The following is a 24363-nucleotide window of genomic DNA, read 5'->3' on the forward strand; positions in this document are numbered from 1 at the left end:
CCCGCGTCTACGCGGCCGACTTCCTCCCTGTTGGGATCGTCCTGAATTCATGTGTCGTCCAGCTTGGCCACACGTCACCCTGCCACCCTCGGTGGCTGCAACAGCTGCGTCGACGGTGTTTCTCCCCAGGTCCTTGAGGGCTGCGCTGCGACACTCCCCTAGAGACCACCTCCTGAGGGTCTCCGCTAAGCAGGCCTCAGTGGCTAAGGTTACCCAACCAACCAGAAAATGAAATCTCGAACTCTGAGGTTGCCAACTGGCAGCGGGTAGGCAGGACACATCCTACAGGTTGGTTTGGGGTTTTTAGAGGGTTTTGTTTTCTTTTTGTTTTTGTTTTCGTTTTCAGTATTAGAATTAATGGCCGGCATATAAAGAGTTCACATAGAAGCGGGGTTCTCCTGGTAACCTGGAGGCTCTGGCAACACTGGGCCCACCCTCATCAGGGCACCGGCCAGCTGGACTGGGTGGCAACTGGCCCTTCTGCAAAGCACACCCCCTCCACTCTGCCCCACTCCCCACCCATCCCGTGTGCCTCATGGACGTGACTTGCCTGGTGCCCACAGGTGTCAGAGTCTGTAGCCCCAGCTCCAGCTCAGGTCACCCCCAGCCTTCATTTGCCCCCTTACCAACGGTCCTAGGAGGCAGCACAGGGGCCTGGCTGGAAGCCGAGTGGTCTCATCTTGGCTGACGGTATCCCCTGGCCTCCAGGACTGGGGCCTCCTCCGAGGAGAAAGTGGGTTCCCTGCTTCTTGCTGACTTGCTGAGCCTGCTGTGGCTCCCAGGACTCCCTGTTCATCTCTAAGAACCCCCAGGTGCCCATCTGAGGCAGGGATGTGCAGGGAGCCTGGGTGCATCTATGGTGCCAGGATCCACTGCATCCCCAGTTTGAAAATCAGAAATCAAACCCATTCTGAGGCCTCTACCTCTGTTTTCTCATTCCCAGGGACCCTCACTAGTCATTTCACACTTTTCTAGGCCTCCAGCACATGTCGGGGCCTCAGAAAGAACCGTGAGGGGTTCTGTTTTACCTCCCATCTACTTCTCTCTTCTCTCCTCGCCAGTCTAGAAAACTCGGCAGGTCAGCAGATCTGAGGACTCAGGCAAGGCCCTTAGCCGCTCCCCTTGCTTCTTCTCTGAGGACATCCTTCTCTTCCTCGCTGTGTGACTGAGGGCAAGCCTGTTCACCTCTCTGAGCTGTAATTCTCTTTGTAAAAAGAGAACCCGGCCGCCCTGCCTGCCTGGCCTCCTGCCTCTGTCGGGATTGGGATTGGGGTGGGGTCCAGTGGAGTGGAACGGACCAGCCACCAGCCTCGGGTGTTAGGCTCGTGGCTGGTGTCTGCACTGGAGAGATCCCCAGACACAATGAGGTGTGAACAGCGTTGCTCCGGGGTGTACTGCCCGTGAATAGCGGAGGAAATGTGAAAACAACCTAATCATCCATCCCAGAGGGCCGGGCCGGCTGAGTGAGCTGCGGCCTCCAGGGGCCGTGCCAGGGCAGGAGGAGGGACAGCTGCTGGCCAGTGCTGAGCCCTGCCTGTGCCCCCCGGGAGGGCTCCCCAGGTGTAGCGGGAGCTCTTTTGTTTCTATGGTGCTGGGTTCCTCCCCCCATTTTACAGATCAGGAGACTGAGGTGGTACTCTGGGATGTGCTACTGGAAAAGCGAGCTAGAGAATGATAAACCTGAGACCATTCAAGAAGTTCCGTGAGAAACTGGTTCTGTGTTTTCCATGCATGTGACACCAAAAAAGGCTGGAAAGAGAGACCACCCAACTGACCACGTGGGGGCTTCTGGGGAGGGGTTTAGAGCGGGTCAGAGGAACCATTGGCCTTACCTATAGTTTGGCAATGCTTTTATTTTTATAGAGGTTCGTGTGCTGCTTGTGAAATGTAAAATGAATAATTGAAAAAGTGGGAGGTGGGGGGTGGTCCCCACAAGTTGATGTCATTCCAGAAGCTATGAGGGTAGCCTCAGCTAGCTGCACAGAGGCAGGGGCATGACCACCCCGCCCCTGCCCGTCTCCCCGGGGACCAGGAGACAAAGCTGGGGCCCTCCTGTGTGGGCCATGGCTTGGAAGTAATAGGAAATGCTAATAGTTTCTCCAGGTGTGACGCCCCAGGCCAGGGCACTGGCCCTCTGTCCCCAGCTTCCAGTCAGAGGTGCGAGTTCGGCCCCTCCCTGAAGTGCCCCATGCGTCTTGTGCACGTCTCGGTGAATCTTCCCCCCCTGTCTGAGGCCAGGAGAGAAGCAGCATGTGCTGGGGGTTCCCAGGCTGGCCCAGGGCTGGAGCAGCCACTTGTCCCACTCCGGCACCACCTATTATTCTTGTAGATGTGGGGAGTGTGACGTCTGGGACACCAGGAGGCAGAGGGTGGCAGCACTCCTGGGTTCTCTCCCTCGCTACCACGGGAGCCCCCATGAACCACCTTCACAGGCCCGCTGCCTCAGTTTCCCCTTCTGCACAGTGGGTTGTAGAAGTTCAGGTAGAAGGATGTCTGTTCCCACTCAGGCAGGCAGGGCTGAGACGGGCCATCACGCAGCCCCAAGGCAGCACGTCATGGCCATCCTCTGTCCAGAAAGTCTTTGGGGAACTCAGGAAGGAGGTTGGGAGTAAGCTGAGGATTGCCCTGGAGAGGTCTCGGGCTGGACCTCCGGGAGAACCTCCCAGCAGAGTGAGGCATTTCTGTCCCCCTGAGACTCTCGGGAACCGGCTGCTGACGGGCTCCCCGTGCTCTGCAGGACACCGGCAGAAGCTGGAGGACCAGACCAAGGCGTTCCCCGACCGCTTCGGGGAGCTGGAACGGCTGCGCATGCGGGTGACGCCGAGCACGCCCAGCCCCCGCGGCTCCATCAGCACCACCAGCCACTATAGCAGCCAGGCCCAGACCCCCATCCAAGGTACGGCCCAGCGGGAGCGGGCGGGGACGGGGACGGGGCCCCGGACGAGAGCGCACTTGGAGGAGCAGGCACTGCACTGCCTCGTGAAGGAGGATGCTCCTGCCCACTGGCTCCTACGGATGTGTCCTTAGGGATGCTCCGTGCCCAGACCTGGGCCAGGCCCTCCATTCATTCACTCAGCAAACACTCACCGACACCCACCATGTGCCACGCGCAAGGTGCCTGGCCCCAGGGGTCAGCATGACACAGTCCCTGCGTCCAGGAACCCGCCGTCTCCTGAGGGATATGGGCATTCATCCCATAGCGTACCCGTTAAAATTGGGGCGTGACTTGTCTAAGGAGCCCGTGACAGACCTCCCCCTGCCAGAGATACCATGTGCCCCACGCCTGAGCCTCAGCTGTGGTTTCCGAAAGAGGGGCAGGGGTGGATGCCTCTGCCCAACCCTGGGGCGACATTCAGATGCCATAACTGCCCTCAGGTGACCCTCGTAAACAGCAAAGTGATGTCACGGCCCTGGAGATACACAGCGGCACCTGGGAAAAGTCCCCCCTTGGCCCAGAGACTTCTTACAAACAGAAAAGACAAGGGAGGCCTCTAGGTGTCCTTGTCCCTCCTGCTTGGATGGACACGACAGGCACAGCGAGGCCGGACTGCGGAGACACGCCTGGCACAGGGCAGGCCCATGAATGGCCGGGTGAGGAGTATCTGCCCTGTTCCCCGGGCCCTCTCAGCCGGTGGGTTGGGGCGCAGGAGCCGGGGTGAGGCGGGCCCTGGGGCACAGAGCTCTCGTCCAGAGTGCTGGACAGAGGCAGCAGGGCCGGCTGCCACCATGGACGGTGGGTGGCCCCTCTTTCCCGGTCCTGCAGGGCCTGCTTACAACCCATCTGACAGATGAGTGAATTGAGGCTTAAGAGATTAAGAGCCACTCTTGGTCGCAGAGCCCATCAATGACCAGGTCCAATGTCCCCCCAGCCCCTAGTCCCTGCACTTCTGAGAATGCAGATGAGGGCATCACAAACAGGAAGAGCCCAGGGTGAGGGTGCAAGCTGACTCCCTTCTCCCCTTCACACTCCAGGCTGAGCTCGGGGCTCACTGGGGCTCTCCGCTACGGGAGGCCTTGCCCCTAGCCCTTGCCGTGTGTGCCAGGCACGATCCAGTGGCGGGGGGACTTGTTACAGCCCCTCAGTATGAAGAGGGGGTCCCTTCTTATCTGGTGTGGGAAGCTTCCATTCTTGGCCTTGCTGAGCCCCCAGGGTCGGGAGAGACCCATGGGCTAGTGAGTTTGAGACATTCGGTGGTTCTTGAGCCCCGGGGCCTGCAGCATAGGGTCTGACCCCCAGAGACAGTGGGAGGTACTCTGCTCCCGGGGGTCCTGCCCACCCCTGCCCAAAAGCTGTCTATGCTTTAGTCTCTCGCAGGCCAGCACTTGTCAAGGGACAGTAGTCTAACACTCCAGGCCTTTTCCCTGCCGTGGGCAGAGCTGGGGCCCAGTGGGTATCGGGCCCAGCCAGGGAGCCCCAAAACCTAGAAGGTGAAAGTAAACAGTGGCTTCCCGCCCCACAGCTCCCATGGAAGCACAGTTGCATGAACTTGGCTTAGAAATCAGTGCCCGCAGGAGCCTGAGGCAAGCCTCCCCCTGTCCAGCCCTGAAGGGCCAGAGCCCCTCCCTCCACTCTGGGGCAGCCAGGAGGGGAGGTTGGATCTGTATGGGGCGTGGCTGACCCAGTCCTTCCCCTTCAGCTGTGATCTCAGGCAGATTACTCCACCTCTCTGAACCTCAGTATTCTCATCTGTAATGTGGGAAGAAGGTGCCTGCTGCAGGGGGATGTGGGCAGGGCCGGGTTTGGGCCCCTTTCCTTGGCCTTCCCACCATGGTAGGATGAGCCTCTGCCCTCAGGCTCTATCCTGGGGATCCCCTCGGGGCATCCCACTGTCACTTCTCTTGATGCCCCTTCATAGTTTTGGTCACTAGTAAGCAGTGATGAGGCCCCGACCCCTCCAGCCCCCAGCCCCCGGCCCCCTCAGCTGTGGCTGCCCACAGTGGGGGCTTCTGACCGTTCAAAGGGCTCATTCAGCCACCATGCAGCAGCTGAGGCAATTTCGAGAAGAAAATAAACATTTCCTTCCAGTGTTGGGATTGGCTGCTCCTCAGCCGACCAGCTCGGGTTTCCTGGGGCTACTGGGCTAGGGGTGGGGGGCGGAGGGGGGCGGGCAGCTGCCACAGGGGTGCTCAGGGCAGACGCTTCCCCCCCCACCCTGGCCGCGAGGCAGGAGAGGACAGTGGCTGTCCGGGCCAGCCCAGCTCAGAGCCCACAGCCCGTGGGAACTCCAAGGGCCATACACCCCAGGCCCAGGCCCACCATGCATGGCCTGTGCTTCATGGGCTGCAGCCCTGCTGTCACATCCTGGGGGCCCAGTTTGGGTTTCCTTTGTTTGGAGCATGGGGCTCAATTTGCTTCGCTCAGAGCGGAGGTGTCAGCCTCATGCCTGGCTCTGCTCGGGGTGCCAGGCACTGCCAACAAGACCTTCTGCCCTGGTGTCCTGAGATGATGGTGGGGAGCCAGGCACCTCTGATCCCTTATGCTTCAGGGCAGCACTGACCAGCCAAGGGACCTGTTAGAGAGAAGGCTGCGTGTCCCAGAAGGCCCCAGTCGTCCAGCCCCTTGTCCTCACATCCACCCACCTTGAGCCTGGGAGCGTTGTTCCATTCTGATTCACGGCCAGGACCAGAACCAGAGCCCACTGCTAAGCAACCCCCCACCCCCACCCCGGGGGAGTCAGGAAGATCCCAAAGCCCTGAGAAGTCACAGGTCTCCCCTGAGATCACACAGCACCGCAGGCACATCTGGGGAAACGAGGCCTGAGGGTACCTGCCCCACATCCTCAGCCCAGCCTCAGTCCGAGGAGGTCGTGCCCGCCTAGAGCTGGCCGTGTGACAGACGGGTCTCCCTCTGCGTCCTGTTCGGTGGGGTGGCACAGAGGGCTTGGGGCCCGGCAGCCTTGCCCTTGGGACCACTGCTGAGGGTTTGCCCACCTCTCTACTGCTGCCCAGAGTCAGCCCCTTGGCCAGGGTACAAGGAAGGGCCCAGGTCAGGGACTCATCTTTGCCGGGCCCTGAATGAGCCAGTGCTCCTGGGTGCTCAGAGCAAGAGGTGTCAGAGCCAGGGCAGCTTGCAAATCCTCAGCAGCCTCCAGTCTGTCGTCTAAGGACTTCACATGTATTAACTAATTTAATTCCTAGGAACTGTTACTGTGTCTATTTTTCATGTGGGAAGACAGATGCACAGAGAGGTTAGGTGACTTGCCCAAGGACACACAGCCAGTAAGTGCAGACCTAGGATTAGTGCTGCGCTGGGCTGCCTCAGAGATGGGACAGCTGCCTATCAGGCACAGGTCAGGGCTCAGAACCTGAACCCTAGGATTTTGTGCCAGGTCCAGGGTGCTGTGTGACCCTTAGCCAAGTGCCTCATCCTCTCTGGGCCTGAGTTTTCCTACTGAAAGGGTTAGACTCAATCCTGAAGCCCCTTTAAATGCTGAGGTTTCAGGGGTCTGTGACTACAGGAGTAGGGGGCAGAGGCTGAGATGCTCTTGTCTCGGAGTCCAGCAAGGAGCCATACTTGAGGGAGCCAGGGCAGGGCCTGGGCTGGACACTGGGCCCCTCTGGGTGACGGCAGGGTCTGGGCCACTGAACCCCTCCGGCTGCCATCTCACTTTGCTGCTGAGACAAGTGAAGGTGGCATCTCATGGCTGTCTGGCCACTAATGGGCTCCAGCCCACAGGACAGCCCTGGGTGAGGGATGGGAGGCTGGGGGACAGACGGGGCTGCTGTGAACCAGCCCCCATGGCACCGGCAGGAGCTCATATGAGCTACCTGAGCCCCACCTGGGCAGGAGAGGTGCGCACACCCAGCATCAGGGAGCAGACGGCAGGGGCCTGGCGAGAGCTCCAGCCCTTCCTGTGCCACATCAGGAAGAATGGATCTCTCGCTGGGCCTCAGTTTCCTTACCTGTAAAAGCCAGCACCGGCTCCGAAGCTCGGAGCACCATCAGAGACTCTCTTCCTCCCCAGGGTCTTACACGCTGTGAATGGGGAGGCGGGAAGGCAGAAGCTGCTCCTCGTACCCCCAGCAGCCCAGGTGGGCCCACCTTGGTGCCCTGGACAGGCCTCTGCACTGCCAGGCTGTGAAGAGGACTCCAGGAGGAGAAAGACAAGTCCTCCCCCTTGTCCACCGGCCCAGGGACGTCCCATGGCCCCCTGTGGCCCAGGCGCTTGCTCTCACCTGCCTCCCAGGTGGGGCCCGATTCTGAGCCCGGCAGGCTCCAGCCTCAAGCAGCCCCGGGGCAGCAAGAGCAGAGGCAGATAGAGAAGCGGGGACTCCCGCAAACGGCCTGTGAACCGGAGCCCTGGGCGCTTCTTTTTAATTACTATTTATTTATTTATTTTATTTGAGAGGGTCCCAGGCAGACTCCCCCTGAATGCGGAGCCCCACGCGGGGCGCGATCTCACGACCCCAGACCTGAGCCACCCCGAGGGGGGCGCCCCTGCCAAGGCGGTCCTTGGAGAAGCCCCCGGAGGCGGGGTCGGGCCGCGCCTGACTGTGCCCCTTGCCGTCCCCCAGGCACCTCGGACCTGAACCCCTTCTCCGACCCCCGCCAGTTTGACCGCTCCTTCCCGGCGCTGCAGACGTTCACCGAGAGCCGCTTCCCGGACCCCAGGATGCACTACCCCGGGGCCATGCCGGCCGCCTTCCCCTACAGCGCCTCGCCGTCGGGCGGCCTCAGCGTGGCCAGCATGCCCGCCACCGGCCGCTTCCACCACACCTACCTCCCGCCGCCCTACCCGGGGGCCCCGCAGAACCAGAGCGGCCCCTTCCAGGCCAACCCGTCCCCCTACCACCTGTACTACGGCGCGTCGTCGGGCTCCTACCAGTTCTCCATGGTGGCCGGCGGCGGCAGCGGGGGCGAGCGCTCCCCCCCGCGCATGCTGGCCTCCTGCACCAGCAGCGCCGCGGCCGCCGGCAACCTCATGAACCCCGGCCTGGGCGGCCAGAGCGACAGCGTGGAGGCGGACGGCAGCCACAGCAACTCGCCCACTGCCCTGAGCACGCCGGGCCGCATGGACGAGGCCGTGTGGCGGCCCTACTGACCGCCTGGGGCGCAGCGGACCTTCCCGGCAAGCGAGGCCCAGGCAGCAGTGGGACTTAGCTCCGGGCCGGTCATGGGCCCAGGGGCCCCGAGTCCTGGGGCCCGGAGCTGGTGGGGGGCTCTGAGAGCGTCTAGTCCAGCCACGTCGTTGTACAGATAGGTAGGGACCTCCCTCAGGACACTGCCCCAGCCCAGATCCTCGTCATCTCATCCCACGTTCCCGTGGGAAAGCATCCTCCTGCCGCCTCCCCTGGAATGACCTGGCTGTCCCCAGCCGTGCCCGGTGCTATCACAGGGCCCAGGGCCCCTGGGGCAGAGACCATCTCCGTTCCAGAGAGAGGTGGCACTTGCCCACGTGGCTTGGCCTCCTCCCCCTGGGGCCCTGGCAAGACCTCCCCGGCCCCTCACCTTCCCCGGAGACCCTGTATCCCATGGGCCCAGCCCTCCCTCAGCATTTATACAAATTGGGTCAGAACTGGAAGGTCTCCCCACCCCTGAGAGGGTGTCCCCTCGTTGTACAGATGGGGACGGGACCCATCCAGAGGCCCCAGAGATGGGATGAGAACACCCGCACGCCAGTCCCCGCCCCAGCTCTGCTTCCCCATAGTTCCTAACAGCTCAAAGCTCCCACCCCGTCCCAGCTGTCTGTGGGTCCCAGGCCCCAGAGGAGACTAGCCAACGGCAGCAGGGCCCTAAAACCAGGAAAGACACCCACAGACCGGTCCTCCGTGCACTTTACCAGCCCAAGGCGTTCACCCTCTGTTCTCGGGGTGGAGGGCCAGGGAATCCCCTGCCCCCTAGGCTGGTCTCAGAATTGCCATTTTTGGAGAGAGCCCCAGGGACCAGATAGGCCCTAGCAGAAGGCATTGGGGTGAGAGGCCGTGGGGGGAGATTTCGGCACCCCTGTCCCAGCTGGGTCCAGCCAAGCCGTGCCCACCCCCGCCCCCAGCCTTGCAGGCAGGCCCAGCGGCTCTTCGGGCCTCAGACAGCTCTGTCTGTAACCAGTCTGTGCTCCGAAAGCAGTCTTGAGCAAAAACCAGGTCTTAAAGCTGATTTTAGAATAAGGAGCGGGAAACAGTTTCAAACACACAGTCTCTTAGAGGTAAAGCCCTACAGTAGCGAACAGCAGCCCCTCTGCCTCCTGAGGAGGTGGCATCCTCAGGCCCTCCGGCGCCCCACCGTCTCCCACTGGAGGCGCGGGCTGGTGGGGACTCAGGGAACCCCAGGCGACGCCGGGACTCACATCTGTGGCTCTCAGCCCGCCGCCCCGGAGGAAGTGCAGAGGCAGAGGGCCGGGCGGTGGTACAGAAGAGCTGCGAAGGGCTCACCAGCCTCCCCTCGGCTGTACCCCTGTACTCGGGTGAGCGGCCCCCACTTTGGTCTGCAGATGGGAAAGCGGGACTTGCCCAGGGGTTCGGGCGACATGGGTTCTCGTGTCTGAATTTAGTCCTAAAAAGGCATAAGTGGAAAAGGACCAGAAAACCTGTAAGGGCTAGACGGCGTGTGGTTTTCAGTCATCGTTTCAGCCACATCCTCTGTGGATGTGACAATCTGCCCTCGCTCATCGTCGTGGTCGTCGTCGCCTCTGTGCTAGCTCCGGGCCTGCCGCGCCACCCCCAGCCTGCAGCAGCGGCCAGATGATGCACCCCCGATCCCCACCCCGAGTTCGGAAGCCCTGCTGGTGATCTTACCCAAACCCCTCCTGCTGCAGTCTCTCTGGTCCTGTCCTCACTGGAAAAAGCAGTCTCCCATCTCGTCAAGATAGCTGCTGGGGTGTCCTGCTGAGCCCCCGCGCCGGGGGGGCTCTCCACCCCTTCTCAGGAAGCAGCTACAGATCCACTGCCGTCCTCCCTTCTCCGCTCCTGTCCTCTGTGCCCGCCGCCCGGCCCCAGGCCTGCGTGGGAGGCGCCCCGGGGTTCCCAGGGCCCAGCACTTTGTAGCTCCAGTCGGCTCGCCCTGCCCAATAGCCGAGCCCTGGTAGGGGCAGAGGCAGGAGAGAAATGCCCCCCTCCATCACCCCCCAACTAGAAGTGATGACAGCCACGCCACGTCTGTTGTTAAGGCCCACAGTGGGTACAGACGGCCTGGGCTGCTGGGAAGTGGGTCCTTATTTACAAGGCTGCTTTAAGGTCGTCCTAGGCGACCACACTGATCTAGAAAGCACAAGGAAACAACCATTTTACTGTAAGCCTGTTGGTGGCGGGTTCGGATCCTCTGTGACATATTGTCACGCCGAGGTGTTAATACCTGCCACGCACACATCTTTCAGTAAAACCGGCCCAGAGCTGGCAAGAGGGAGGGGGTGGGGTGGAAACTGCTTTGCACTATAATTTGCTTGGTGTGTTTGTTTTCAATGCACAACTTGCTGTACAGTAAACTGTCTGTCTTCTGTAATATTTAACTGTAAAATGGAATTTTGACTGATTTGTTACAATAATATAACTGAGATGTGTTGAAGGATCCCAATGCCAGACTTCTAGGGCTGTGTGCAGGGGTGGGGGGCGGAAGGGAGCGGGGGGTGGAGGGGACCTCCCACCGTGGCCCAGGAGGAACAGGGCAGGGCCTGGGGACAGGAATAGGACTAAACCCACTGCTTCGGAGACTGCAGCCCCTTGGCCTCCCTGCATCCAGCTCCATCAGTAGTGACCACAGAGGCCACTCTGGGCAAGTGCAGCCCGCAGAGCCTCCTCCTGGTGTGGCCGAAACCCCAGACAAACAGACAGATCTCTGAGGTGCCGCCACCCCTCCCGAGCGGCCTGTGACTCTTTACACGTACACAGGAGCGATGTACGCCACCCAGCTCTGGTGCCCGAGGCTGGGAGTGGGGCAGGGGCAGGGGTGGGTAGGGGTGGACCGGCCCCCGGCGGAGCCCCTTTGGGGCCTGTGCTTGCTGGAACAGGGGTAGTTCAGCAGCTACATCAGCTCCTCCAGTTTGCAGATGAGGCAGCGAAGGTGCAAAGTGGGGGTGTTATCTGGCCCCACATCGCCCCGGAGTTGTTTGTGGCTGGCGACAGGGGCTGTGCGTGTGACTTGGTGGGGAACTGCCAGCCACGAGGCCTGGCCCCACCCACCCCTCCCTGCCTGTCCAGGTGGGACTTGAGGAGGGGAATTTTCACAGAACGACCTTATTCTCTAATGAAAATACTTCAAAACTAATCCCAAGACTTTGCCCCTTTCCGTTAGGCTGGTCTGCCTGAAACCCAACACCCGACAGGAAGTTTCCATTTCCTCGGCCTAAACCCTTGATCCAGGCCCCCGCCCCGGCAGCACCCCGAGGGTCCCCGGCGGGCAGGTTGTCTCCCAGCGAGCCCCCAGACACAGCTGCAGAACTCCCCGAGTGTGCCCTGGGTGGCGTCCGCCGGGGTGAGCAGGGCTGGTCCTCACCAGGCCAACACTCTGCTTCCATAGATGCGTCGGGGTCACTTTGTAGGCAATGGTGGAGACTGGGAGGGGACCACAGCTCGAGCCCCTCCCGGCCACGCTTCGGTGCCACAGTCGATGGAAGAGGAGCTGCGGCCTAGAGCCTCCACCCAGCAGGCACAGACGGGCGCGCCCAGCGCAGCCGAGGGGACAGGCCAGGTGGGAAGCAGTCCCTGACTTGGCCCCGGCTCCATCCAGGGTCACGGAGCTTCCGGGCGTGGGGACAGCGCTGCTGTAACCACGGAGGCCTGCAGGTGGCAGCAGACGGGGCGCGTGCGCGAGCCCCTCAAGGTGGTCGTGCAGAGGAACTTCAAGCGCCTTGGTTGGAAGAAGGCTTTGCTTTCCCCTGTAGCTGTGTGGCAGTGGGTGGTCCCTGTCCCTCTCCGAGCTTCCTTTTTTATTCAAGTAGTACCTGAGCACACACTGTGCCCAGCCCCGTGTGCGAGTGTGCACAGTGGAATCACAGGTCCCGTGACCCCTGAAGGCCCCGCTTTGGGACAGCCGTGTATGGGGCTTGAAGGCTAGGATGACCTCCCCAGTTCAGCCACCCCAGAGTCCTGGAGCCCTGGCCAGGCGCCCCCACCTCCCCGAGCCACCATCAGGAGCTGAGGATGAAGCAGCCCATCCAGGATACAGGAGCCATTTTGTCGCAGAGTCTGGGAGCCCCTTGGCCTCCAGAATTCTGTTTTGGAGGCTCCAGGGGTTGCTCTGGGCTGGGCGGTGCCCACAGCCTCACCAGCCCCACGCCTGCCCCACAGCCTGTGTGTGGCTGGCCAGGCCATAGGCTGAGAGCGGCAGTGCAGGCCTTGGGGTTCCCAGAGGTGGCCTCCTGGGCACGGGGCTGTGCTTGGCACCTCCTGAGAGGTGACATGGTCCCCAAACGGAGCACCACCCACCTCAGAGCAGCCCTGCAATGGCTTCAGGCCATGGGGATGGCTCTGGCCTTTATTCTGAGATGGACATCCTGGCAGGGTTTCATGGCCTGAGATAGTGACACGTGCCCAAGGGGAAGATTGTGAGGCTCTTAGAAGACTCCTGGGGGCCACCTGGGGGTATTCTGGGGAGGGGGCAGGGCTGGATGCAGACCCCATAAACATAGGCACTTAGGTCCCCTTGGCATGGTCCGGGGGCGGCTCTCAGCCACACCAGACACCCGCTTGGCCATGTGAGCAGGGAATGGCACCTCAGTGGGTCGGTTCATTTTGGGGTCGTAAATGAAATGAGCTGTCAAACATATGGGGGTGGGGGCAGCCAGAGTGAAAGAATGAACTGTTCCTTGCGGAAACCCAGAGTGCCCCCCATTCCTCCCCACAAGGGCCGGGGAGCTGCAAGGGGGAGGGGCCGCACCCCCCAATATCCGCATCCATACCTGTGTGGTCCAGCGGCTAGAGGAGCCTAGGGGGCCGGATTCCAGGCTTCCTATTTTTAGTTTTGCAGCTAAACTCGTGCTGTTTTATATATTTATATTCACCCGCAGAGAAAGCCTTCCCTGAGCCCAGCCAGGAGGAAGCCTTCAGGGGAAGGGGAGTGGAACAGCCCCAGAGCCAGCTTTCTGGAGCCACCCGGCCTTTGTGCCCACGCCGACTGCTGGAAACGGTTGTGGCCTCGTTGGTGTCCTAATGGGTGGCAGCTGTTTGGGCCACACCACCCCACTCTGCTCTTTCGGCCTGATGTCAGCAAGGCCTTGGCCAGGCTTTGTTCACCATTCGCCAGAGACCCAAGCCCCACCGTACCACCAGCTGCCAGACAGCAAGAAGAAAAGACAAATAAGGGGCTCCTGGGTGTCTCAGGCGGTTAAGCTTCTGCCTTTGGCTCAGGTCACGATCCCAGAGTCCCGGGATCAAGCCCCATGTCCATCAGGCTCCTCGCACAGGGGAAGTCTGCTTTTCCCTCTCCCTCTGCCCCTCCCCCAGCTCGTGCTCTCTTTCTCTAATGAATAAATACAATCTTTAAAAAAAAAGAAAGAGAAAGAGAGAAAGAAAGAAAAGAAAGAAAAGAAAAGAAAAAAAGAAAAGAAGAGAAAAAAGAAGAAAAGAAAAGAAAAGAAAAGAAAAATAAGTCACAGCCATGCTCTGGAGGAGTGCATAGGGCTGGCAGGAAAACAGGTGTGCTGACCCATGGGCTACATGGTTTGGATGAGACAAGATGGCAAGATCAGGTATTCAGCAGAGATGTGGCAGCTAGGCTCCCGAAGCAGAGGGCACCGCACGTGCCCAGGCCCGAAGGACCGGAGCGTGGCAGTGGGGAAGGAAGGATAACAGCGACAGGATGGGGAGAGAGGTGGGCCCGGGTCATAGGGGCCAGAGGCCAACTGGAGGGGATTTGGTTCTGCGGACACTGGGGAGCCAAGCTGAGGTGCGGCAAAGCATTCACACAGGTGTGTGTTGGAGGGGATATCGCTGTGGTGTTGTGGGCTGCGTGCAGGTGCACAGACCTGTTCCCAGGCCACTGCAATAGTCCGGGCAAAGGAGGGCAAAGCCTGTGCGAAATGGTGGGAGGAGGAGCGAAGGATTCCTAAGGCAGCTCTAGCACTGAAGTCACAGGAGGGACCCCACACCCCAAACCTCAGCTTTGTTCTTCTCCATTTCTCAGGATTTGCAGCATCTGATGGAACCACCGGACAAACAGTTGCAAATAAGAGTTCACAAGAATAGTTTTTGTTATTGCCAGCTGTGCAGAAACAACCGCCCTGCCGTCTCCCTGAGCTCCCACCCCACAGGGTGTCCTGCCTCATGACAACCCCCTGACCACCACACCCAAGGCCACACACAGCCTCTCAGACTACAGCATTCAGGCTTCAGAGTCTGGTCCAGCCACCTTGTTCTCCGCCATGACCCAAAGATGTAATAATGAGAAGACCCTGAGTTTGAGGTTCCCAAGTTGTATTAAATTGTAAAATCACATTTTAAAATTACACTAAATAATGGGGCACCTGAGTGGCTCAGTCGGTTAAGCGTATGACTCTTGATTTCAGCTCAGGTTATGACCGCAGGGTCGTGAGATCGAGCCCTGTGTTGGACTCTGCCCTGGGCATGGAGCCTGCTGAAGATGTTGATTCTTGAAATAATAATAATAATAATAAAGTAAAATAAAAAATTACACAAAATAATACATAGTCGTGGGAGAAAAAGAAGATAATACAGATCACCAAAAAAGAACACAAGAAGAAGCGTCTATAATCCCACCCCTCCAAAGATAACCACTGTTAGTATTTTCAGTGCTTTTTTTCCCATTTAGAACTCTATTTTCTATAAACACATAAATACTTTTCTAGAAATAAACATTTTTCTGGCCAAGTATACATTGTTTAACAGTATATCAATTAATGCATTTTAAAGATAGAAATAAAAGTAATCTAGAAAGAAATCACTGGAAGTTGGGGTTATAGCTGTTTTCCATGTTCTTTATATTTTTTAGTGTTTTCTGAAGTTCTCCAAAATGAGCACATTTGTCAAGGGGATCATATATTAAACTTCTAGACCTTGATAAATATACAAGCAGAGGAGTTTGGATCTGGACCAATTTTTTAATTTAAATTCAATTAATTAATATACAAAGTATTATTGGTTTCAGAGATCAGTGATTCATCAATCTTATATAACAGCCACTGCTCATTATATCACGTGCCCTCCTGAATGCCCATCCCTCAGTTACCCCCGACCCACCCCCGCCCCTCCCCTCCAGCACCCCTCAGTTTGTTTGCTATGGTTAAGAGTCTCTTGGGACACCTGGGTGGCTCAGCGGTTGAGCGTCTGCGTTCGGCTCAGGGCGTGGTCCCGGGGTCCTGGGATCGAATCCTGCATCAGGCTCCCCGCAGGGAGCCTGCTTCTCTCTCTACCTGTGCCTCTGCCTCTCTCTCTCTCTGTCTCTCATGAATAAATAAATAAAACCTTTAAAAAATAAAGTCTCTCATGGTTTGTCTCCCTCTCTGATTTCATCTTGTTTTATTTTTCCCTCTCTTCCCCTATGGTCCTCTGTTTGAATTCTTAAATTCCACCTATGAGTGAGATCATATAAATGTCTTTCTCTGATTGACTGATTTCGTTCAGCACAACATCGTCTGCTTGGATGTTTTTTTGACATTAGAGGCATCACCTCTTCCAGGAAACCTTCCTTGATAACCCTGTGCTAGGTTTGGTGGCTTCTCTGTGCATCTACCTTTGACATAATAATAGCAACAACAACAAAAGCTAATACTGCCTGCCAGACAGTATTGTAAATATTTTGCCATTTTTAACTCAGCTCGTTGAGATGTGTCCTGTCACTATTCCCATTTTACAGATGAGGAAACTGAGGACCAAGAACAGAAATCCCTCCCAATCCTAATGAGGGCAGAGCCACACCTGAAAAGGTTGTTTGCCTCTCATCAGCTGAAGGTATTGGAGACTCAAAGTCAGAACTGGCTTCAGGGAAAACATGCTACGTCCTGCACACCTGAGTTTGTCCCCATGGCTTATATGGGCATCAAGACTGCTCATCAGAGGGGGGAAAAGAAAGGAAAAAGAAATCATTTTTTAATTTTCGGTCTTTTCTTTTAAAAAGCAGCAGCAGAACGGACACAAAGCTTTATGGCCCTTTCTCTGCTTCTGAGAGTGATGTGTCTGCCTCTCTGGGTCCATTGAAAGGGTCTTTCCATCGAAAGACGGAAATCCATGTCCCTGCACCCTCTGGTGACCACCCTCAGCCCATCCTTCCCCATTCGAGAGGGCATCCCATGAATAAGGTCTCCCTGGGGGTGGGTCCCGGGGCCTCTTTATGGGGGGGCCCACTCACCCTGGATTCGCACACAGGGGGAGTATCTGCCGAGGTGGCAGTCTCGCCCTGCCTCAAACAAGTCCTATTTCTTTTTCCATGAAAACAACTCAGTCCTAAATCACCAATGCCTGAAATTAGAAAAATACGAGGCCCATATTATCATAAAACTATTTTAACACGGTGGGGCCCTGCCGGTGGCGGGAGGGGTGGCCAAGAGCTCCGCGGCGGCCCCTTCCAGTTGCAGCCCCTGGAAATGCTCAGAGGGACGAGAAATTTGGTTTTCATTAGCAGCGAATGTGAGGAGTTCTGTCGCTCTGAATGGACCTTTGATTCTGGCTGGCGGTGGAATCTTTCCAGGGCCCAGTGAGTTTTGTTTTGTTTTGGGTTTTTTTTGCAGAAAATGGGCCAGGCCCTCCTAGCTTATATCTCCCTGGACTACGCGGGGATTGGCCAACACCCCAACCTCTTGACTTCTAAAGTCAACAGCTGGGGCCAGCAAGAGAGGCACCCGAGACCCTTCGGCTTTATTGACTCTGGGGTTTTATTAAAAATGTTATGTTTCCTTGAGGTCTGCGCCAGACCCAACAAGAAGACGGGCCGGCGAGGGGCTGGCCGGGGCCAAGGGGATTTCAGCACCTGGAGGACGGCCTACTGTGACCTGCTCTCTTCAACCCTCGTGACCTCCCAGGGATGGCCTTCTCTTTCGAATCTCCACAGAAAACCCAGATTCTTCCCTTCTGTCCACTTCAGGGGAAAGAGCATTGGCCTGTTCTTTCAATCGTTTGGTGCGTGTTGGTCCAGCACCTATGGGAGAGTTGGGTGTCTGTGAGGCAGGCCCAGCGCAGCGAGGCCCCAGGTGGAGGGGAAGGCACGGTCAAAACTGCCACATGATTTCAGATAGTGATAAGGGCTGTAAAAAATAAAACAGGAGAGTGAGTTGGAGGAAGACTGGTTACTGGGGGGCGACATGAGGTCAGGGAGGGTCCCTCTGAGGAAGTGACTGCACAGGAGGACCGTGAGCCAGGCCGCGTCCCACCCCGCCTCCCCTGTGGTCTCTCCAGCGGGCAGCCCGGCACGGCGGCTGGAATTTGGTACGTGGCCACTGATTTAGCAAAGATTTTCTTCATGACATCTGGCAGCAGAGAGGAGCCAAAGCAGTTTGCCCTTACAAGGCAGGGACAGCTTGGTGACCCTGCCCGAGGGCTATGTTGATGCTCTGTTCCCCATCAGATCATTGCCTGGGAGATGATCTTAGCTCAGGTTCCTAGAAGGATCCAGAAGTAGGGATCTGTGTGTGGGGGGCTTTCAGGAGGGGAATGAGGGAAGGGAGACAGAGCAAGGGAAGAGAGCTAATCCGTGGTGTCTTTGGGCTGGAGACTGGCCTCACTCTGGCCTCACAGGGGCCTCTCTGAGGTGCCCCTTCCCCACCAAGAGCCAGCCTTTTGTATTCCCATGTCAGTCAGCCAGACTGTGGCTTGTTGATCCCGGAAGAGACCCAACCTCCCTGGTAAGATCCCTACTATCGGGCAGAGAGCGGTTCTCCACAGAAAGGGGCAGATGTGCGCTGTTAGCAGCCAACGCTCATGTGACGTCAACATGATGGCCCCAGGTGATGTCTGTGGAATGTCAAGATTATCAAGGACATTGTAGTGGGAGGTCCCAGAAGGTTACCCACATGTCCTTCATGGGCCACCCCCCCCCCCTTCGCCTGCTGTTGTGAATCTAGGGAGCAAGGGAGTGGCAAGAACAAGTGTGTCATGAAGATTCGGGGGTCTATTGTGTTGATGAAGATACCAAGGGACCAGCAGGCTGAGGCGTGCCAAGCTGTCACTTTTGAGACAAAACACATGTTTATGTGCCTTTCACCTTCTATCATGTGGTAGGCAAAAAAAAAAAAAAGGCCCCCCAAAAGATATGTCCAGGGCCTAATCCCTGAAACCTGTTTGGAAAATGGGTCCTTATTTGGAAAATGGGTCTTTAAGGATCTCAAGATGAGGATATCATCTTGGGTTATCCGAGCAGGTCCTAACTCCAATGACAAATGTCCTTATAAGAGATACACAGAGAAGAGGAGGAAGCCGTGTCACCACGGAGGCAGCGATTAGAGTAATGAAGCCACAGGCCAATGAATATCAGGGGCCACCAGGGACTGGAGAAGGCAAAGGATGGATTCTCCCCTGGGGCCTTCGGAGGAAACACAGCCCTGCCAACCCCTTGATTTCAGGCTTCCACCTTGAAATCTGTTGGAGGGAATCTATTGTTTAAAGGCACCCTCTTTGGCCTCTGAGTTTTGAAGCAGCAACTACCACACTCGGGAATACTACTCTGACCTATTTATCAGGTGATCCGAAAGCTAGCAGGTGTTTTTAATTGTTTTAAAATACACATACAAGTGACCATCTTAACCGCTTTAAATCTATGCCAGCCATCCTGAGTGATATGAAATATATTCACATTGTTGAGTGATCCTCGCACCATTCATTTCCAGAACTCTATGTCTTATCAAAACGAAACTCTATTCCCATTAAAAGATAACCCCCAGACTCCTGGCAACCAGCATTCTACTTCCGGACTCTATGATCTTGACTACTCTAAGTGCCTCATGTAAGGGGAATCACTTAGCATAATCTCAAGGTTCTTCCGCACTGTAGCATATGACAGGATTTCCTTCTTTTTTTAAGGGTGAATGTTATTCTGTTGTATGGATACATCACAGTTTGCTCATTCACTCACCCTTCGATGGACACTTGGGTGGCTTCCACGTTTCTAGATACGGTGACTAACGCTGCTGTGAATGTGAGTGCGCAGATATCTCTTCAAACCCTGCATTTCAGTCTTTGGGGGGTACATGCCCAGAAGTGAAATTGCTGGATTATAGGGTGGTTCTATTTTTAATTTTTTGAGGAGCTGCCACACTGTTCTCCACCGTGGTTGCATCACTTGACATCCCCACCAAGAGTGCACGAGGGTTCCAATTTCTCCACATCCTCACTGATGCTTGTTATAGGAAGCTATCGGCGTTGAGGCAAAGAGAGAGAGGACTCTGCTGAGGCCCAAGCTTTGAAGCCCTGCTCTTCAAGCCACATGACCAAGCAGATTCCACAGAGGTGGACAAGGATAGTGGGCAGAGTCATCGGCAAACCTCTCCTTTTGAAAAACAGTGTTTGGCCTGCTACTGGATCCTAAGTGAGACGGAGCGCCTGGGACACGAAGCAACCCTACTAGCTGAGCTTCCATCGTGAGCCTGGGTATTAGCAGATCCACCGAGTCATAATAGACATGGTATGCTGTTTGGAATTCGGACTGGGCAGATCCAGAGGATCCAAGCAGGTGAAGAGATGTGTCAGATTTCCCCTCCCCATGTCACCTGCTTCTGTCACTTCCATCCCTAACACTAGACACACACCTGTGGCCTCATGGTCACAGTTCCCTACAGTCAGCTGTCAGAGGAGCAAAGCTGTCATGCTGGGCTCATGGGCTGCACACAGGACCGTGAGCAGTACGTCTGGGCAGCCCCTTCACATGGAGGAAGAAGCGCTATATGGCAGGGCTACCTCCCAGGCTTAGATGCAGGCTGTCAGAAGCGGAGCCGCACAGGAGGCTCTCAGAAATGGAGTGTCAGGGGCGCCTGGGTGGCTCAGTGGTTGAGCGTCTACCTTTGGCTCAGGTTGTGATGCCGGGGTCTAGGGATCGAGTCCCACACTGGGCCCTCCCCGTGGGGAGCCTGCTTCTCCCTCTGCCTATGTCTCTGCTTCTCTCTCTCTCTCATGAATAAATAAATAAAATCTTTTAAAAACAAAGAAAGAAATGGAGAGTCAGCTGCAGCCTTTTCTCAGTTGTGCCCTTGGTATTGCATGGTGCTGTGGGTTGCATAGTCTCCCTCCAAAATTCATAGCCTTCCTAGAACCTCAGAATGTGATCTTATCTGGAAATGGGATCTCTATAGATGAAATAAGATTAAGTCATCCTGGAGCCAGGCTGGCTTTTAATCCACCCCGTGTCCTTATAAACAGAGAAGAGACATAGGGAGAAGGCCAGGGACTGGTGTTCTACAAGTCAAGGGGCACCAAGGATTGCCAGCTGCCATCAGAAGCCAAAAAAGAGGCATGGAACAGACTTTCCCGCGGAGCGTCCAGAAGGAACCAACTCCTCAGACACTTTAATCTTGGCCTTCCAGTCTTCAAACTGTGAGAGAACACATTTCTGTTATTTTGTGCCACCCAGCGTGTGGCACTTTGTTATGATAGTCCTAGGAAATGAATACACCTGGGACCATGTGGGTGGTGGTAAGGCAGGCGGCACATGGAGCCACTTGGCTTTGACAGGGAGGCCAAAAGGCTCGCACTTGTCATCTTCTGGCCAAAGTGACTTGGAAAGATACTTATGTTCCAAAAGCAAAATGGAAAAAAAATAAATAAACGAAAAAAAAAAAAAAAGCAAAATGAGAAAAGGAAAAACCACACACTTCCACCAACTTTCAGGAGGTGAGGATTGCAGTCCCACCCAACAAGAGCTTGGGTCCAGGATGTGGACAGAAGTGTCATTAGTCCAGGCTGGAAAACACACCCAAATGCTCTTGAGGTTGTTTTGGAATTGCATCGGGCCAGATGGGAGAGGTGCCAGGCCTGGCAGCTGGACCAAGATCCAGTTACGGGAAGAAGAGGGAGCAGCTGAGCACTAGGTGAGCAAGTGAGGGGATCACTCGCCTTTGTTCCCAGAGACCATTTGTTCATTGACGTGCGTCTAGAAAAAGCAGAGACCTGGCTCTGGTCTTGACAAATTGCCCCTCTGGGTAGGAGACTAATGGCTATAGTCACCTCAGTCCTGGCATCTTCTGGTGAACAGAGCATGTCCCCAGGGCAGAGGAAAGTCTTAAGGAGCAATAATCCACTAGAAACAGCATCTCCCAAACTCGCTCAAGTACCACCTTCCCACTTTTTATCATATATGGCACGTATCAGCTACTCGAGTATTTTACTTAACATTTTTTGTTAAAGCATTGTCTCCTTCTAGTCTCTTCAACAAATAGTGCTGGGACAATTGGACATCCATATGCAAAAAAATGAGGTTCAACCTCTACCTCACACCATATACAAAAATCGACTCAAAATGGATCAGAGACCTAAATGTAAGCACTGAAACGATAAAACTCTCAGAAGAAAGCAAGAGTTGGGGCCCTTGAGTGACTAGTTGATTGAGCATTCGACTCTTAATTTCAGCTCAGGTCATGATCTCAAAGTCGTGGGATTAAGCCCCGTATTGGGCTCCATGCTCAGCACAGAATCTGCTTGTCCCTCTCCCTCTGCTCCTCCCCCTACTCACACTCTCTCTCTCAAATAAACAAAATCTTTAAAAAAAAGAAAAAAGGGAAACAGAGGGGTTAAATCTTCATGACCTTGAATTCTTAAATATGACACCAAAGCACAAACAACAAAAGAAAAAACAGATGAATTGGACTTCATCAAAATGAAAAAAAGAATCATGCAGCAAAAGACACTACTGATAGAGTCCAAAAGCAACCCACAGACTGGGAGAAAATAGCTGCAACTCGTATATCTTATAAGGGATTAATATCCAGAATATATAAAGAGCTCCTAAAATTCAATAACTAAAAGACAATTCAATTAAAAACAAACGAAGGATTTAAATAGACATATCCCCAAAGAAGATATGCAAATGGCCCTCAAGCACATGAAGATGCTCAACATCACTAATAATTAGGGAAATGCAAATTAAAAGTGGAATGAGATACCACTTCATATCTACCAGAAAGGCTATCACTAATGGGGAAAAATAAGGAAATAGCAAGTGTTAACAAGGATGAGAAGGAATCAGAATCTTCATACACTGCTGGTGGGAATATAAAATGGTGCAGCCACTTTGGAAAACAGTCCTCAAACTGTTCCTCAAAAAGTAGTACACAGAGTTACCATATGACCCAGCAATTCTGATCCTAGATATATACCCAACAGAATTAAAAATAGGTGTTCAAACAAGTGCTCGTACACAGATATTCCTAGTAATGCTTTTCACAACAGCCACAAGGTGGAAACAACCCAAATGCCCACCATTGGGTGAATGCGTAAACAAAATGTGGTACATCCATACAATGGAGTATTAAGTTAGCCGCAAAAAAAAAAAAAAAATTAGTTTAAAAAAATGGAGTACTGACCCATGCTACCACGTGGCTAAACCTTGTGCTAAGTGAAACAAAATACCACATACTATATGATTCCATGTGTATGAAATGTCCAGAATAGGCAAATCCACAGAAACAGAAAGTAGATGAGAGATTGCCAGAGGCTGGGGGAAGGAGAGTGCGCAGGGACTGCTGAGAGACACAACGTTTCTTTGGGGACAATGAACATAACGTGGAAATCGTGGTAATGGTGGCATGACTTCATGACTATACTAAAAACCACTGAATTGTACACTTTATGAAAGGGTTAATTGTACAGTGTATGAATGAGATCTTAAAAAAAAAAAAAAAAAAAAACAACTTTCTTCCAGCCTGGACAAACTGGGGACCAGCTGGCATGACTGGGCCTTTTGCTCTTTATGACAACGGTACCTACCTCACAGGATTGTTGGACAGGCTCACGAGCTCATGCTGTGATTTGCAAATTTTAGGCTTCAGCAAAATCTTCGGGAGAACTTGTCAAAATACAGACTGCTGGCCACATCTCGGGGTTTCAGATTCAGCAGGAGCCCAGGAATTTGCATTTCTAGCAAGTTCCCGAGTGATGCTGACACTGCTGGTCTGTGGACCACACTTTGAGAAGCACCGAATTGATCCATGCAAAGTGCTCTGTGTCCAGCCCCAGAGCAAGGACCCAAATAGCACGTGAGCCCATTTTAATTATTCCTACGACTACAACTGTGACGTTTGCAGGACCAGGCTTATGATTTTGGTTTTCCCGGTGGGGAAACAGAGGCCCAGAGAAGGCAGTGGCTACCTGGAGTGGTGAAGACGGGCGGGGCTTGAGCCCAGGGATTCAGGTCTAGGTTGAAGGCTCTTCCTTGGGCAGGAGCAGTCATACTTCCTTCTGAATCCTGCCCACCCTCGCCAGCCCCTGACACACACACACACACACACACACACACACACACACACAAGGTCCGTTCCAGACACCCGACACCCCCGCCCTCCCCTTCCATCCCCAGTGAACTCATTGCAATCTCCCTGCCCATTTGGAGATTTTATCTAAACCTGCTGCTCCAGATCCACCTCCCGGTGGATGTGGCTTCCTGCCACCCCCTGCCCAGCCCCCAGAGCAGGTCAGGGCCTGGGACCTCCCTGCCATGCCCTGCCCCGCCCCACCCCTGCCCCAAGCCTTGGCCCTGGCAGCAGGGTTAAGGCAGGGAGGCAGCCCAGGCAGTCCTGATGACTCTAAAAGGGACATGTTCTCAACCCCCGCCTGAGTCGTGCAAAGACATTTTGCGCGGTCATCTCAAGTGCTCCCATGGATTTTACAGAGAGGTGGCCTCCTCGGGCCATGAGATGGGCCGGCTTCAGAACGAAGTCTCTCCATTCCTGGTCTGTCACCTGCTTATTCATCCACATATACCCTGGGCACTTGCTCTGTTTCTGGGCCGGGCTGGGCTCTGAGGGACTGCAGGGCGTGATTAAAGTCCATTGCAGAAGGTCATGTCCGGATTGAGAAGATGACACTGACCCTGAAACAGTCATCACAGGGGTGTGTCCGAGGTGCAACCCCGTAAGGGACACTTGGAGCAATCCCCAGAGCCGTCCAGAAGCAGGCTGGTGGCAGAGCTGAGATTTCCTGCAGGGTTCTGGTTCTCTTTCCAGCTTGGGGCCAGAGGGGGGAACAGAATCAGACAGACCCTGCTCATCCAGAGGTTGGGGTGCCCTCGAGATCACCAGCAGAGAGGGAACGCAGGCACGTCGTTCTAGGCTCAGTCACCAAAACAAGCTGCCTCTCAAAGGAAAACGTAAAGGAAGACATTCAAAAGGGCAATTATAGTGCACTGCATTTCAGCGATCCTAAGAGATGCCACTTTTTTTCACATTTTAATGTCTCTGAAAATTGGGGTGTGTCTTAGCGATCCTAAGAGATGCCACTTTTTTTCACATTTTAATGTCTCTGAAAATTGGGGTGTGTCTTACCATAGCTGTTGGCTAAGGG

At 55.2% G+C, this 24363-nt stretch overlaps 1 protein-coding gene across 1 annotated transcript in view; it reads left to right on the top strand.

Annotated features, from left to right (window-relative positions):
* Positions 1 to 10450, top strand: part of RUNX3 (RUNX family transcription factor 3) — a 60000-nt gene extending 49550 nt beyond the window's left edge. The window contains exons 5-6 of the mRNA XM_026012534.2: positions 2738 to 2896; positions 7516 to 10450. Coding sequence (XP_025868319.2) covers positions 2738 to 2896; positions 7516 to 8042 — 686 coding nt within the window. The 3' untranslated portion in view covers positions 8043 to 10450. The remainder of the gene's footprint in view (positions 1 to 2737; positions 2897 to 7515) is intronic.
* Positions 10451 to 24363: the final 13913 nt, after the last annotated feature.

The sequence above is a fragment of the Vulpes vulpes genome, chromosome 2, assembly GCF_048418805.1.
Source record: "Vulpes vulpes isolate BD-2025 chromosome 2, VulVul3, whole genome shotgun sequence".
NCBI lineage: Eukaryota > Metazoa > Chordata > Mammalia > Carnivora > Canidae > Vulpes > Vulpes vulpes.